The 18,829-nt window shown below is 34.8% G+C and overlaps 1 protein-coding gene across 1 annotated transcript in view; it reads right to left on the reverse strand.

Annotated features, from left to right (window-relative positions):
• RyR (Ryanodine receptor) overlaps positions 1-18,829 on the reverse strand; it is a 166,418-nt gene that overhangs the window by 121,263 nt on the left and 26,326 nt on the right. Inside the window, exon 2 of the mRNA XM_068768362.1 lies at positions 7,287-7,414. Within this exon, the coding sequence (XP_068624463.1) occupies positions 7,287-7,343 (57 nt within the window). The 5' untranslated portion in view covers positions 7,344-7,414. The remainder of the gene's footprint in view (positions 1-7,286; positions 7,415-18,829) is intronic.

Genomic DNA, 18,829 nt, shown 5'->3' on the forward strand with positions numbered 1-18,829 from the left:
ACTAATAAGCATTACTTTTACATTCATTCCTGTAATGTCGATAATCAATTAACTTGTATAAATCTTGTATTTTTCTACATGTTTAATATTAAAGTTTTAAATAAAAATATTAACAATTGGGCTTATCAATATATGTGTTACAGTGAAGTCCATTTCTGAGCTTGATTTAATATTAATCTATTTTCCTTTTTTTAAAAACATCATACAAGACCATGAAACGTTTACAAAGTTCATTCAACAAAAACAATTAAAAAGAATAGTTCTGTTGTGTAAAGAATTTCTAATTAAAATATAGTAGTAATATAACAAAAAGGAAAAGAAAGGCGTATCGATCACGGGAACAACGAAAATAAAACTAAAAGATTTTACAGATATAAAACGTGAACTTCGTGTAAGTCCGATCGATAACGTACAGACGCTTTTGAGTTGTGATGCCAGAAAGGGAAAAGGCCGTAGTTTCCGTGGACAGGATTTCGCTCCAACAATTCCATTCCATACGATTTCAAAACAAAAACCCGGCTTTGTACAGTCTATCTGCGCCGAGTACTGAAATATTTCGTTCGCACGGCAAGGAAAAACGATTATAAACTCGAAAAAGTGATGGTGATGCGGAAAGGCGAAAGTTAACGTCGTCGGTTGTGGTCATCATGCGGTGATCACTTTAAGCTACGCTTCACGATACCAAAAATAGGAATAGATAACACAGCGTAACGAAAACAAAGATCATTTCTTGTCCAGAGGGTACTCTCAGTAATGAGAGTAATGATACGAGGAAGAGAAGGTCGAAAAAGAATTGTTCATATCATAACATAACAAACATTACATGGTCAAACAAGGCAAGTTAAAGCGTTGTGGCCAGGCGACATAGTGGTGACCTACATCCAAAAGATGATGTACTATGGTCTTAATGATGATGATGACGATGATGATTTAGAACGCAGAGGACAAAGTGCTGTTACACCCACATCACGTCCAAACCATGAAGCTAAAGTATAGATTCTCAGGATGGACGTCAGCATTTTTTATGTTGGTAGTATATTTCACCACGAAACAGGTTGTGCCCGATTTGTTTTTTCGTGGAAAATTTTTTTTCCGATGGTAAAACAATGTTATTATCTCCGAAGAAGCACTAGGGTAAACTGCATTATGTTAATGTTCGTACGTACAATAAAATGATAACTTTGCAAGCTATGAATAAATAAAGAAACTGTTTATACAGTATGCCTTATACTGTTTTTTACAATAGACGACAAAGCAATTGTGTATCGAAGCGTGTCGTGATTATTTATTTACCGACATTGCAATTTACTTAATGCAATTTTTTTTTATCGAAAGGTTTTGTTTCTATGTAGACAGTTGAGGACGGTGGCTTAGTTGTTTATACTTTATTTTATTTTAACGCAGTGAAACCAATAGTAATCATTATTATTTCAGCCAAAGAACGACCACATCTGAACTTAGGCCTCCCCCAGAGATTTCCAATCAGAACAACCATCTTAGGAGTAATTAAGCTGCATAATAAGGTTGTCTATCCATCTTGTAGGTGGACGTAACATACTACGTTTACGGGTTTTTGGTTTCCATTCCACAACCATAAAATCCTAGCGGCCGTCAGTTCTGCGCGCTATGTGACCTCCACAACGGCTTTAACTAGCCAATCGCCTGGTCTACGTCTATTTGTTTGGTTTGACTAAGGATTTCCTATTTCTTAGATTTAGTACAGAATTCTCAAACATAGACCTCTCTATGGCTTGTTGAGAGACTGAGCTTTCCAATGAGGCCGAAAATGAAGTTACGTTTCTGTACGTGTTATATACAATTTTTTAAAACTTAAATAGTTCCAACTGGATCTTTGTGAAATATATCGGCATTGTTACTCCTATTGTAGGAATTGCATGCCCTACAATTTCTGATATGAGATGAGATCTCTGAAACAATAAGTTAACTCTGTATACCTTATTCCAATATTACTTAACAAATTATTATTTAATAACTGTTACTGACGATGGTAAGTCACGGAATAAATTCTCCATTATGAAAATATGTACTGCCGCCCGCAAATGATAAAGTAATACAATTCATGTAATAAATACACCGAGATCACAAATATAAGACATTTATCAGCACGTACCGGGCCCTCGTGATGGATTACACCTGTATCCGAGAGGTGTAACTTGCCTCGTGTGAAATATTACTAAGGCGAAAATCCAATCGGTTTAGTTAACTGTACATCATTTACTTGATTTATATGTCGGATATATAGCCTCAATGGTGTTTTTTTTTTTAAGAATGATGAAAGCTTTGCCGACTTCATCATAATTATGTCAGCTGATATATACATTATAGCCTACTGGAAGGCATAGGCTTTCTCTAATTATCGCCACAATGATAGGTCTTTCGCCACCAATATTGAGCGACTTCCCGCGACCTTGACTACGTCGTCGACAGTACTGAGGATCCTAACCTCACAGCATCTAGAGGTTCGTAGTCGTCAGCCCCGTGCGCATGGATCACACAAAAGTTACTCTCATTCCGTTTCTTTTTTTAGTTAAAATCTATTTACTTCTTCGAAACGATTTGTATTGATGAGAGGAATTCGAACGATAACGTCGAAGGTCGATAACAGAGGTCTGTGAAATCGTTAATGTAAAAGAGGATATTTATAACACTAATGCATTCGGAAGAAGTAAAAATAATTAAATAAAAGTAAATTACATTGGTATTTTCATTATTGCCCGCAAATTTACTTGCCAAAAACCGATACTGGAAGCGCGCCAAAACAATGACCCGGCGACATATGCCACATCCAAAATCCACAAATTTTTTTTCACGTCCGTGACATTTTGCCGACAAATTTATGTTTTTCCTAATATTCGTTGGGAATTTTATAATTTCAATACAAGAGTTGCAGTACAATACAAGGCCAAGACCTATGTCTCTGAAACTCGTTAACAAGGTCACAGTCGCTTAACAGACAGTAGAGGTTGAAGACCATGAGCTATGCTCGGAGAAGATTCGAACAAATGTTGACGGCATAGACTTGCGGTGACGTAGCAAGTTAAAGTGGCAGCGTGCAAGGCCACATAACTTGCAGAACAAATGACCTTAGGAGTATTAAGATTCTAGAGTGGAGACCACGGTCCGGCAAGCGTAGTCTAGGGCGGCCCACGTTATCAACCGACGACCTAGTTAAAGTCGTCAGAAGATGCTGTATGTAAGCTGAAAGTGGCTGAAAGTATTCCTATATGAAATCTATGTGGGAGGCCTATGTCCAGCTGTGGATGTTCTATGACTGTAATAATAAAGATAAGATTCATCAGGAATACGTTTATCCTTCTTTATTAATTCCCGATCTGTACTGTTGTCCCGGCATTTGTATTATCCACGAGATCGAGGAAGCACGGCGTTAGATGGCGCTTAAGGTACAGCCTCTTTAGTGAAGTTCATAGGCAGTCTTGGGAGATTAAACTGAGAAAACTACATTCTATTTTGTCACCGAATTGAAAACCGATGCACTCTTAATTCGCTTCGGCAAATGCTCCATTAAGTGACCTAACCGTAGGGGCCCTTGAGTCGGACTCTCAATTTGGACTATCTCTTAATCACGGTTTAGTTATTTCAAAGATCTAACAACCATCTAAGTCATATTGAAAGCAACTGACTAATACTCATGATCACAGGCGCTACGATATAGAGACTATATTACAAAACTAATCTAAATTAATAATAATGTTTCACTATTTACCATGGCCAGGTCAGAAACTAGAGATCGATTTCACCGATGTTTTTCATCTTTTCCATCAGTTTCATAATACTTTGTAAAAAGTTCTTAAAGTAAAAGCTACTGTTAATTATTATTAAAACTTTGCGCATTTAACAGTTTACTATGAACTTCGTACGCTTGACAGTTCGCTATGAACTTCACGTGTTTGACAGTTCGCGCGCTGTCAATTTATAATGTCATTTAACAGCCACATCAGTCTGTATTTGTCGATCACAAAATTAATTTATCAATATAACATTTACCCAATAAATAGAAAGATCACTCTGAAATATGTGATGTTAATTTCATTTTATTTTCTATCGGAATACTTCAATAAACAGTACTTCTGGCAGTACAAAGCCTATCGGAACAGCTAGTCATTGTTGTCAGCTCATAGACGGTCACTGGAAGGCATTGGCATATACCGTAATTGCCTCGCTTGACAGACGGATTGTCGATCGCAGTGTGCTATAGCACGCAGAAAGCGGTGTTACCCATCCTCTGGAAACGTTTGTTAGCAGTGGCAATCACATATAATTAATGCACAAAGTGTTAATTATATAAGATTGCATGCTGGGAATAGAACTGGCGACCTACTATCGCAAGTCAGTCCTCTACCGCTAAGCTACCACGGCTCACAAATCAGTTTTTAATGTTTCACAATATAATTAAAAAATTGACCGATCTATAAAGTTCTTTGTTGAAACCGGAAGTAATTATTCTGTCCTGGTAAGTTACAACGTATGGCCAGTTGTTACTTTAATTAAAGCATACATGCCTTGGTTCTTTTGGCGTTCATTAAGAAAATTATAGACAGTGTTCCTTTCGCCTCATTAACGCTAAAAATGCAGCTTACTAACGCAGCAACTGACCTACTAAACCTTTATAACTCTGCAGAACATTATTATAGAGGAAGTTATATAAACATATAGAAGTTACATATATTATAGTTATACTCAATTGAATTATCAGACTTGACACAGTCAAATTCTGGTATTACAACATCAGTTAGATTCTCTCGTCGTTTTCACCGGTATATAAAAAGTCTCAAAAATAACTATGTACATAAAGTTAGTCATTTGAGTCCATAGACGCCCCCCACAGCACTACTCTAGAAATAAAGATAAGCTTGTTAAACATATTTCAAGGTTTTAAAAAATTATTAGCTCTTGAAGGGGAAATTGACTACGCCTTCACTATACACTCTCGTGTAATGTTTTTAATTTTTATTATTATATATGTTCTTAATGTTGCTTGACTACTGTAGTATTTAAAGTGATTACAAAAAAAAACATCTTCTATAAGATCGGGTCATGTTATGAATCCACATAGAAGTACAGCATGTCATTATGTGTGAAATCAGTGTAAACAAGTGACACCATTAAGTAAATAAAAGTTACTAATGTAAAATAGTTTATTTTATATATAAATTTATATATATGTGTCATTTTCCATATTGAATCAGTCATAGGTATCACTTGTGGTTTCATCATCGTTATTTCAGTGGTATGACGTCTACTGCTATACATAGACTTCGACGTATACTTCTAGAAATACTAGAAAGCTGCCCATATTTCAATATTAACATCTCCATTTTATGTCATATTTTGATAACAACAGTACTGTGATGGCGTCAGTCCATTCAACTAAATCCAACATATGGAACGTCTCCACGACGATAAAACATGGTGCCTATAAATAAGTATACCGGTACAAAGACATTGCGTCCACACAAGTGCCAAATCCCAGGGCTGAGTCACCTGAAGCGAACCAAAATAAACGCTCTCACGACTTGACGTACGTGTATTAGAATCCGATTGGTATTTTCCAAGTGGTAATAATAAAAAGTTTCTCATTAATAAAATGCCAAATGCCACAGAATAACAAAGTACATGATAAGTATTTGGTCCAGTAACCACTTATTACTAAAACAATAACTTGCTTGTTTTTTTTTATCGTACTTCTGTCCGGGGTAAACAGTTATGACAGCTACAATCATAATTTATTCGCTTAATTTTCTGATTTCCATACTCATCCTCCTTAATGTCATCCATTCATACTTCACCGCACCTATGTCGCCTTCCTTCAACGAAAAACTACAGGTGCCACGATTCGTTCCTATATTTTTTTTTTACCTATTTGTTTCTCTTTATACTTATTTTCATAACCCTCGTACTTTACTTGTACTTCAGGAAGATTCGGCGATTATCTTGGCTATGCACCAGAGAGGCAATGGTGTCCTCAAAGATAGGATCATTGAGGACACCTGTTTGGCAGCCGCCCGTATACATCCCGCAACTTACCCGTGTTACAGTTGTGTGTAAAAAATATTGTTACCTACTAGTTTTTTAATATCATCATCATATTAGCCCTATAACGTCCCCCTCTCAGGGCCGGTTGGAAGTGTCCTGCGCCGAATCTTCCTACGACATTAACCAGGTCGTTTGTCCAATTTATGGGCAGACTTTCAACGCAATGCTCGCCGCTGCGCAGTCTCCAGATCCTCAAAACCCTCGTCGTCGGCTCCGAGACCTGCTCCCTGTCAATTCAACTTGCTAATCCGTTTGGTTCCGTCGGTTGTTATTGTTCGTCAACGACCTCATTCACATTCGATCATTTAAAAAAAAACTCAGTTTAGTTGAAATATAAAATCATTTTTAGCTTCACAAGTAGCCGCGAGAAGAATATAAAATTTTACGAAGCACTCTTTTCTATAGATAAAAAATTTAAAAAAAAATTCCATTTACGCTTCCACGCGTACTAGAGTTTGCACAGGTTTCTCGTTATTGAATCAGTGGGTCAAGGACCTGACGAGAGTTTCTTGTAAATAAATTCGGTTGCCGGTACCGCGCAGCAGAGCGCCTCATAACTATTGCAAGCTGGTCTTGTTTATAGCTGCTGCCGCGAAATCTCATTACTTGTGAGAAATACTTCAATTATAGTTTAACCTTAAGGAATTCAAGTTATAAACTAATTATTGTAAATTTATATGAAAGGTAACGAGATAACAAACATATAAAGTCCGCATGTCCGCGTTCTAAGTCACTTGAATGATGAACTTTGGTATTGTAAACACATGAGGTACGCAAAACCAATGTAGACTGCACAGCGGTTTAGCAAGTTGTTGTGCTTATTTTCACTCTACTTTTCGTCTCTACTTCTTGCCCTTTTTTTATCCTATAAACGCTCACTGTAGAGTTCCCCCTACGGGGTGTAGGAAAGTTCCCGTAAAGATCGCCATGAAGACTGATGTCGCGTTTCCGGTATTCAACTACTTCCCGCGACCTTAACGTCTCTTACCGATATTTAAAATCAATTAATAAATAGAAGCTTAAGTCGTTGAATATCAATTTACAAGTTGGCAATCAAATTAATATTAATTTGCGTCATGATTTAAAAATAATTATTTATTTCAATATACTGAGGAAAAATCGTAAACATGTACGTATCTCAATGAACTGTTGAACTTTATTTAGTAGAGAACCGATTTAAAATTATTATAAAATAAAATAAAATCGCTTACCGTACGCAAGAATGAAACATCATCCTGCTCGCTTGCACCTCCTTCCGGCTCCGCCATTTTGAATTCTTTTTACGTCACTTAAGCGTCAAAGTCGTTCAGTTTCACACCATTCCTCTGGAATTGCATATCTGTAACAAACCAGCAATACTCATTGTACATTTACAAATCCAGAAGTTACCTTATTTAGAAACTTACTAGAATAAATCTATTTTCATCAAGCGAACTTAACATTTAATGAAAATATGTTTCTTTTATAAAATGGCGTCTACTTTACTAGCTATGCAATGGTAAATAATGTACAGTATAATAATTTGTGCACTATATTTTATAACTTTTGATTCAAATTTAACCAATTTGAATTCAAAACTAATTCACAGCATTTACGGGCACTTATAAATCGTCAATTATTTTTTCACATATTAAAATATCAGTATAGTCAGTCTATGAGTTTCTCTGTTTAAACAAAATTTAACAATGTTTGGATTTTACAATTATATATGCTACTGCACATCCATAATATAGTACTGCACATGCATAATAAGTGCACAAAGAATAAGAATTAAAGAAGAAGACGGTACAAGAGCATGAAGCATCACCTCAAGTCAATTACGCGGCTTCCTATTACTACTGCCCATAATGAGAGTGGACCATAGCTTGAAAATAGCTAGTCATCGATTCCGTCAAGGCATTTCAAGACATTCGCGACCTTTAGCTATGAAGAAAATATTTGGGCAAAAGCAACGTGAAACGTAAGCGTTTAAATTCAGATTAAAAATATCTTTATTTAAGTAGGCATTTACATTCACTTTTGAATCGTCGATTATTTTATTATTATAAGTAGAAAGCTACCACCGGCTCTGAAAGCTGTTTTGTTGAAAAGAACCGTATAGAAACTCAACAATTCTTTTAAAATAAATTTAAGAAGAATAATTGTGTTTTTAATGTGTACATTATAACATTGGTTTATTTTATAATGTACAAATGTGCATTATAATATTATATAAATGTGCAAATAAGTCAACAAACTAACTCCGTTTAACCAATAACTCCTGAACGCTATAAAATATATGTATAGTACACAAATCCCTAAATATTTCCTAGTTAAGTAAAAGCTACATCATAAGCACGCCCCAAACATTTGCAAGTTTATTCGCGGAGAATTATTTTGAAATTGGATACGGTATGCCCGAAGTAGCAGTTATCGCCGACAAGACAGCCTTATAGCGTTATAAAATATAATATTGTTATATTATATAGAGTCGTAATACCGATGAAGCAAGCAGTGTATGATCCATAACAAAAATGAAATAAATTTTACAGAATAATACTAAAAATGTGTTATAAACATCTAATACATGAACCTATGTTTCTGTATTAAAATTTATTATTATGGTTTAAACGGTCATTTAATTACAATGTGTTCGTCAGACTTTTATTCATTCATTTATTATAATCGATTTTGGATCATTCATAGAGATCCCTTTATGTACAATCTGCCAATTGACACCTTTCGTATGCTTTGTAGGTAATATTACTAAAAGGAAAACAGAGAGACCTCAGCTTGATCTCAAACGGCTTATTTAGCATTTCGATTAAATAATATTTAATGGAATCAGGCGTAATTTTGCGGAAGTCCATCCTAAGTAAGAAAAGGACCAATATATAGCTACTTCCGCACATGCAGTCGTAGTCGTGCAATAAAGTGAACCGCCAGCCCGCTGATAAACGCGCATGCGGCAAACAATGCGAATTACACAACTACTACCGCTAAATCACTCAACACGTGTTTCACCCCTCCATGGGGCATCTTCAGGAGTAACGTTACACCGATTAGTGCCAAACACAGAGTCTTCACTCTGGCACTAAATATCACTCCATAAGGTAGAATCGCAACTGTATATCGTTAGTGAATTAAAATTTAAATAAATATTTACCGCATCCAACTTTTTGTTACTAGATCATTCCTTATCAGGGTCACGGGTGAACACGCCACATGCCACATACATTACGGGCGAGCTTCGTATAATTTCTCTAGCCCCGTACAAGTCTGACGACGCATATTTATTACTTATTATTCAGTGACTAACAGCTGGGCTTGGCTTCGACCGGATCCTGAGTTTTTACTTTTATAACTTAATGCATGCATAAAAAATTCAATTAAAATAAAGGAACGAAATATCGTTGCTTTGAAGTTAGTTATTCCCATTTCTAATGGCATTTCTGAATTCTATTCGCGTTCTTTTAATTATACTTGTAAGCAAAAGTAGGACAAATGACAGTAATGGGCGTCGCCAAATGTAAAAAAAATAATTAAATAAAGCATTTGTATAAATAACAATAGCATTTGTATAAATATATTGGTCTCATTTATTACATAATATTGGAATATGGTATATAAACCTTATCGAAGCTATGATGCTTTAGATAAAATTTTCAATTTATTCAACATAGGAACTTTTACAGAAATGTTATACTATATGTACTTCCTTTTTTATACTATTTTATTTATGATTGTACTCTTTTTCGCCTATGATTGTACTTTTTTTAGGTGTAGTGCAAAAAGAAGCAGGAATAAACTCCACAACAACACATCTTTTAATAATTTAACAAGGCGATTTATACACAAGATTTATACATATATAATTTATTAGATATAGCCTAAATGAAATCAAAATAATCACGCGACATAATGATGCTAATGGCCAAGGATTCTTGTCATTTATTTATTCCTTTATTGAATAATAAATCTTTTCCGCCAATTTACTTTTAATATGCGCTTTGAATTTCGCAAAAGGTAGTTCAATAATTTGTTGGAGAATTTTATTAAAAAATAATTCCGTGTATAACATGAATTACAAATTTCTGTAATCGAAACTTTGGTACAGAACTTAAAAATATACTTTGAGAGTCCACTATTTTTAAATTTAATATAGTTATAGTAAACGTATAAATATTATCATAAATATATTGTGGGGCCACAGTAAAAATATTGATGTGTTCGAACCGTATTCCTAAGGAGATTCGCAGCTCTAAACCGTAAATTACTCGGATAGCTCTCTTTGGCAAAACAAATATATTTTCAGTTTGCGATCGCCATGTGGTAACGGTTACGTTACGGTACGTATTCTATTCTGGAAGCTTGTATGTGAGCAGTAGTAATTCTATATAATTAATGCACAGAGTGTGACTTATGTAATATTGTCTCCCGGGAATCGAACTCTCAACCTACGATCGCAAGTCTTAGTCCTCTACAGCCATCACTGCTAGTTTAATTTACTAAAAAAAGTACATGTTTACAAATAGCTAATTTCTTAAAATGTACGCTTGTGGTTTTATACATTGATAAAAAATGTCTTGTATAGTTTCAATTAAGAAAACAAGGTTATTTCTGATCTGAACATATTTATTGTCACGCTTTTTACATCATTATTAGTTATATGTTCTTTTATATTTACATATACAATATTGATGATTTTCCAACAACGGAACAGACGACGTACAATTGAGCATGTAAAAATATGGATTTTCCAGAGAGATACTACAAAACCGTAATGCAAGACATAATGTAATTATATTTTTTTCTTAAGAACCGCTTACAGAATATTAAAGTTGGATAAAATCGGTAAAGTCGTTTTGATCTGACCAAAATAAATATGTAATACCTATCTCCTTGGCCAGGTCAAAGTATTTGTATATACAAATTAAATAGAAGTATTATTAATTATAGGAAAACATTTGACCTCTGTCTCACCAGATGTTAAGCAATGGCGACGTCTACGATGGTACGTGCTTGCTTAGAAGATAACTACGAGTATTAACTTTTTGACTTGAAGAACGAAATAACGACGCCGATAGGTTGTGCCATTTTTTGGCTGTTTGTTGTTAATTTAACTATAAGACTACTAAAAAAACTTCAGTAACAAGTGCAAATTTAAGGTTGATTATAATTTTATAATTTTCGAACTTCGAACAAAACATCCCTTATATAAGAAAGGGTCGGAAGCGAGATATAAGCGGTCACGTTTATTCAATGTAGGTGATATTGGGCGTGTAATGGTCGCATAAAACAATTTATTAGCCACATATTGTTCCCCAAAAGTCGTAAACGCTTAAGGTACGATATAAAATAGCTTTGAGCGTAACTCTTACGTAATATTATCACTTATATGCGTTAAACTTTACAGTACATTATTCAATAATTACTTATAATAACAATTACAATGATATGTTTGTTGAAACATAAATGGTTAGCTGCGAGATCGAATTAGAAATTAGGACATCCATAGAAAAAGGCCATCGACGTATCTCAAAGAATTCCTCGTTTGAATTGGTAGTGTGCGGGGTACATCGTTTATGCATCATACGCTGTTGGAATTGGAAGGTTTTTGTATTACAACCCTGGTGGTCCGATGACATAATTAAATTCTTGAGAAGACAGTTTAAGGGAGACTTACGCCTTGCAGTGGTCACTCTGTGTTTGGCACTAATCGGTGTAACATAACTCCTGAAGATGCCCCGTGGAGGGATGAAACACGTGTTGAGTAATTTGGCGGTGGCGGTTGTGTGATTCGCATTGTTTGCTGCATACACATTTATCAGCGGGCTGGCGGGCGGTGCACTTTGTTGCATGACTACCACTACATATACGGAAGTGGCTAAATATTGGTCCTTTTCTTACTTAGGATGGACTTCCGCAAGGTAACGCCTAATTCCATTAAATATTGCAGTGGTCGTCTATCGTTTGAAATGATGATGAAGTAGTCAAATTTCGCGATCGGAGGACTTCGTTTTAAAAACACATAATTCTAATTGTAGAATTAATTTTGATTACTAAGCTAAAATTAAATGCGATACCCTGAGAGCCAATATTTATGATTTTTTTTGTTTTGAAGAGCGATTCTTCGAGAGCCTAAGCAGAGGTGTTCGAAAGAAGAGCTATATACTCATGGGGATAAGAGTCTACTGAAGTTACCTTCACCCAATATTTATTTTGGAAGCTTCTTGTTGTCCGATATTAACTTTGAAGACATCAGATGATTATACAACTCTTAATAATGCTCAATATGTTAATGCCTAAGTAATGTACGTTATCTCTTTTTTTAATTAGTCTAGGCATTAATTTCTAGCAACCGATCTGCTATGGTTAAGACTAAGTACATAATACAGTTACCAATAATATATAACCAAAGTAATTGCAGTGTTTCTCATGTAGCATTAAAATTGAATAAGAGACGTAACCTCTTAACGTTACCTGAATTTACAGTGCGGTATGGTTCACGGGGCTGACCCATTTAGCAAGTTTAAGGAGGCCTCTTTGCATTGTATGACCTAACCAATCTGACTTCTCTTCCCACTACACACTCCTACACTAATCAAATTTTCAGTGTCCTACCAATATTACTTTTGAAGGCCGTTTTATAAATGAGCTGGTGTTCACTACTGATAGGTATCCTTAAACGGATTATAGAGAGATTTTGCTGTTACACCTCGCTCTTAGTTCCAATGCACCTTCTAATTCACTATGATATCCCAAGATATTTAGTTGATTAGGACCCACTTTTTCACCATAGTTGTTTGGTCTTTAGGTATATTAGTTTCCAAGTATTTAATGGAATCAGGCGTTATTTTGCGGAAGTCCACCCCGAGTAAGAACAGGACCAATATTTAGCCATTTCCGCACATGCATGACTAAGGCAGCATATGCGAAAGTGGCTAAATATTGGTCCTTTTCTTACTTAGTTTCCAAGGATCAATAACTTCTATTATTACTACATGTTTAATTGTTCTTTAAAATAGCAATAAGCCTGGTTTAGAAGACGTCACCGCTATGTCTTCAGGGATTCTGGATTTTTCATATGTGACCAGAATCTTTAAGCCTTAGCGATCGTCTGTTACGCCAAAGTTTACATCTTCAACATGTTCCGTAATGTTATAACTTGTATGGTACAAGTTGATGGCACATAGTCTTCCTGTTAAGAAATTTGGCTCATATGAAAACATTTTAAAATCGCTTGAATCATGGAAATTTGCAAAAAAACCAATACTTTTAACGGTTTCGTTCTATACCAGAAAAAATGAGTTACTAGCGTTGAATATAAATTTAAATAATATGTATGTATATCAATACTGCAATATCTGAAGACTTGTGGATTTAAGAAAGATCAAGGTCACCCGGAACGTAATAGACACGGCATAGATAACGTAATAGATAGCGCATGCGGCAAACAATGCGAATCACACAACCGCCATTGGCACTAATCGGTGTAACGTAGCTCCTGAAGATGCCCCGTGGAGGGGTGAAACACGTGTTGAGTGATTTGGTGGTGGCGGTTGTGTGATTCACATTGTTTGCCGCATGCGCATTTATCAGCGGGCTGGCGGGCGGTGCATTTAATTGCACGACTACCACTGCATGTGCGGAAGTGGCTAAATATTGGTCCTTTTCTTACTTAGAATAATTGCTTGTCTGAAGTGGCAGTGGATAACATATCGCATGTGTTCTGCCTACTGCAACTAACAGCCGTTGGCTGCAACAGGATCGTGAATAGTGACCAAAAGCTAGTAGACGCGGCGCAAGGCCTCCACACTACTGCTGAACCAGGAAGTTACTGGATACAGACACTTTTTATATATGTACTACTAGAGGATGCCTATGCCTTGCAGCAGCCTGGGGGCCTTTTTCTGGCACGATGATGATGACAATGAAGTATTTCTTATAAATTAGTTGCATTTTTAAACAACGACAAAAAAATAAACAAAACCAGTTTTTTAAAACATCTCTTACATATATAACATACAAAATATACGACCGAATGACGTAACACGTTCGACATATTTCATAAAATGTCACATAGAAAGTGGTATTTTTATTTTGTAGCTTTCACGCGACACGATTTTACGAGAGCAAATTTTTGGGACAACGCTCTGGAATGTTGAGTGAAATTTTTAATGAAAAATTTTAACAGAGTTACATAGGTCGAGGTGTTTGTGTTTGAAACTTTTTTTAAGACTACTGCAAATTAAAAAAAAAATTAAATTGTTATTATATTATTACATGGTTTTGCTCTTGATCCATTCGTGGTTATTTTGATTTACAGATTCCCCAGATTCAACGGACAAGGAGCATAGTCTAAAACGTCTTCTAAGGTAACGAAGCTCAATCGAGGAAATGAACTCCTTGGGGAGCCTCGGCCCGGGCCGCTACATACTACAATTTTTCGTAATTGAAACGAAACCGAACTCTTAAATTGCACAGGCAGATGCACCATGATGAGCCTTCAGACTTGGGCATTCACTCAGCATTTATCTCACTTTAGTTGTTTGAGATATTCTGTTTGTTGTAGACTTATTTTATATTTCACCACCATAGCTAAAAATAAGTGACTATGAAGAATATGGGATTTAAATCAAACTTAAAATGTAATAATTGTATGATATTCGTTAAATTATCTATCAAATTGAATTGAATTTCATTCCTATCAACTCCTAATCATTTTCGAACTTTTCTTGTTTACAGTCTTGTGGCCGGTAGCTTGCCTGGTTGATACATTGTGCACGTTAAAGACTTCAGATTAAACACATTTCATAATGAAACCTCTTTTAAATATTTAAATGCCCATCATGATTATTATTTCAGCTGTCGGATATTCACTAGTGGACATTGATCACCTATAAGTCAATTTCGCTGGACGAACAAAAGTAACCGTAGAAGTAACATAGCTGAGCGGATTGGCAAGTTGTAGTGAGCAGACAACATAGCGTGCAGAACAAATAAACGGTGGAGACCACGTGGACCCAGCATTGGACGTTCACTGACCAAGTAGTCGGGTTGGAAGGTCGTTTCCTAGTAGTCTTTTTGGAAATCTCTGAGGGCCGCCTATGTTCATCGGGAACCGTGCTAGACTAAAATTATGATGATGATTTGTAAAAGCCATTTTTTTAAACTTATTATATACTTTTTTAGACATTATTCTCTTTAAAATTCAATTATTACAGTTTTGAACAATATTTTTGCCATAACATTTAAATGTATATGGAATGTATATTCTCTATGAATTGCCATCGGCGTCTTGCTGTCTACGGCTGTGTAATCTATCTATATCTCTTTATGAATATTAAAACTTTGCGAGTCCCCTTCAGATGTATAAGCAGATGAAGTGGAGAAATATAATAGTACAAATTTATCGGTAAAAGTAGCATTCTATTATAAAATCAGGTAAATAGATTTAGAAGTATCTTTAACAGTTTTATAGCTACACTTTTTAAAGTTGTTTAAAATCAGTATTATATTGCAATTTATGTCAGCTATTTTGGCAGTCGATTTAGCGATCGCAGTGTGATATTACAAAAACCTACTACTGTCCATCCTGTGGAAACCTGTTTGTGAGCAGAGGTAATCCTATAAAATTAATGCATCAAGTATAAATTATATATCATATGAATAAATATACTACAATGTTCAGTAAGTTAACATCAATGTTTCAATGCGACAAAGCGCTTCGAAGAAGAAACTCCATTAAGCAAAGTTGAAGTAAGCAGCTAACATACAACGCTACGAAATATCTTTACGGCTCAAGTTAAAAATGTTTACGCGCAAACTTATAAAATATAGCATACATGTAAAGTTTTAGTATCGCTAGATGAAATAAAATTTTATTTGTAGCAGGGAATTGTTGAATTGTTGTGATGCGAATTTGTATTATGAAATTTTGTTGTACGAACATTTGTATTCTTGTTTTAAAACACGTTCTTGTCTTCAGATTCTATCTTCGTTTGCAGTCTATGAGTTCGGTTTATATCAAGCGTACACTTTCTTTGAATAATATTCGAGTAACATAGCGATTGCTCCCATAAAAAGAAAAAAAAGTTTTACTTTTTCTATGTATCACGAAAGGGGTTTTAAATATTTGGAACAAAATTGCAAGCTTTCTGTTTATTTTAATAAGTACAAATGAAAGTATAGCCCGCTTTGTAACTGGAGACAAGTGAAAATATAATATACTTAATAATTGAGCACCCCAGGTATAGTAGAAAAGAAAAGATTGTATATATTGTATAGTACGCAACATTTGTATTAATTTTACAAACTTAGGAAAGCGTAGATTTATTATGTAGTCTTTCAGAGAATTAAGAATCATTTAAGAATCGAATACGAAATAAAGACCTTATTGTTTAAATTTTATGTCTTGGAGGAGAATTAATCAAATGATGATTACGGGAAAACAAGTTTTAAAAGTAAATTACTATATTTGTATTTATTTTACAATTTTGAGTAAGCTTGAGTAAGTTGTTTTTCATATCTTCGCCGATCTTTATGGCAAACTAAAAACAAAAATTTTAATATATTTTGTCCAAAGAAATAGTATATTTGTCTTTATTTTAAAATTTAGGAAAGCTGTTTTTGCTTTTAAGTAAAAATACTAGAAAAATCTTACGAGAATTTTATTACAATCTAATGATGATTTAAAACATAAAGGCTTTTTACACGTTTAATTTTCATTTTATTACCATTCCCTGTTGAAAACTAAAATAATGATTATAGTATTTTTTATTTTAGAATTACACTGTGTGAGAAAAAAGTTGAGTAAGAAATTAGTCATATACATGTATTGATTGTTTTTAATGGAATATGTTTTAATGTTTAAAGCGTACAAGCAGGGTTTGAAATCGTTTTTATCTGATATGTGTTGACCGTCATTTAAAAATGACAAGGCTAACATGATCCGCAATCAAATAACGCACCGGCGTACTTGACAACAGCAGCTTGCAGTCAATGACTAGACCGTACCCATTAAAAGAGCAACCCTCTTGTCTCTCGATTTTTTCTAACAAATTACCAAATCTGCATAACATTTCAAAAGGTTTAAATGTGAAGAAACATTAATTTCTACATATATATTTTTAAAAGGCTTTCTAATGTTTGATATAAATGTATATATGTAATGGATGTAGCGTTCACGACCGGTATTGCTAGCCAGTACGGCCACATTACTTTTATTTTAAATCATTCTTGCGCATTTGAATTTAAATTCGAACGGCAATTTTAATCCGGACGCCATCAGCCATGTGCACGCTAACGTTGTGTTAGGGTTGTTTTTATTGTAAATTGTTAATACTGTTTTTGAAAAAACCTTCTTCGTCATTCTTGGTGATCATTTTCCACGCCATAAAACTGGTACCAATACTTACTCAGGTAACAGACCTTCACCCTCTAATTGCGTTTATGGATGGACTTCCTTCATAAGCAGCATTGTAGATGATGACGCAAAAGCTAAAAATGATTGTTTTTGGAGTATTGGCATAATTTTTTGTGGCAGAGAATGTTGTTTTTTATGATTAAAAATAATATAAGAAATTTAAAATTTGGTTATTCTTAAGGTAGGACAGTGTTAATGTTTTAGGTTGAACATTAGAGCTATTGTTGTTTGATAGAAGATTGTAAGTACTTAAATAAAAACATTGTTGTCAAAGCAATGCTATATTTTAATTCATAACAGATAAATTAAAAAAATAAAGTTTTTTATCATAATTAAAAGGTAATTCAGGGTAATAAATATAAAAATATTTATTATCTTTCTTTAAAGAAAAATTTATTACTGAGGTTAGGTAGAGAGCAATTGCAATATCTTTACTGTACATAATGTTTGCAATAGTTTTCCTAAGCTCACCCCAACAGTCATTACACCGCATCAGAGAAAATTCGAAGTGCTTTAGAGTTGCCAGTAAAATACGCTCGACCTATTTCAATTTTATTATGCGATCTCAATGGATAGTTTTTAAAATGAAACGAAATATGTTGTATTATGTTGGTCTGGAGTAATGTTTTAAATTTTTAAATCATGTTTTTATTAATTTTAATTGTGATCCGCAGTAGAACTAAGGTCACAAGCGTAGCTCGAAGATTTGCTCGTGTGAATTGGCCAGTGGGCGAGGAATATCGCTTGTGCAACCAATGATCGTTGGGACACAACGGTTGTTGAGTGGCGACCATAAGCCGGTAGATGCGGCGTGGATGGGGACCACGACATAGTCAATACCAATGTCGCTGGATGTAGGCACCACAAAACCCGTCATCGTGACGATCTTTGCGAGAAGCCTATACCTTGAAGTGTCGTTTATAAGCAGACATGAGTTCATTAATTATTCCTGACATATTTATATTTAAGGAATAAAATTATATACAGTTTTTATTAATTTTTCGGTTTAAGGTACTTAACAACTCTTCTTCGTAGTCTTATGTGGGACTGAGACTAGTACTTTAAAAAGGCGAACGGATCATACATCGACACGAATCAAATGTAATTCTGGAGGCAAATATTAAGAATTCCGTAGAATGCTCGTAGAAGCAACACATCGATTTTCACTAGCGTCGTTGAAATTCTAGAGCGTCTACTCGTCTTTCCAATATTTACACAATTTTTCAGTTTTTCTGTTACATACACAGAAAAAGCGACGACGAAACTCTTAATCACTGGAAGGGTAGATGGATGGCGACCACGAGGCTGTTACTTCATACTCAGGCCCGATAAGACTCGAAAGACATT

This window comes from Battus philenor, unplaced genomic scaffold, assembly GCF_028537555.1.
Source record: "Battus philenor isolate CCGP_79_NKW_IND1 unplaced genomic scaffold, ilBatPhil1.0.hap1 SCAF_25, whole genome shotgun sequence".
Classification (NCBI taxonomy): domain Eukaryota; kingdom Metazoa; phylum Arthropoda; class Insecta; order Lepidoptera; family Papilionidae; genus Battus; species Battus philenor.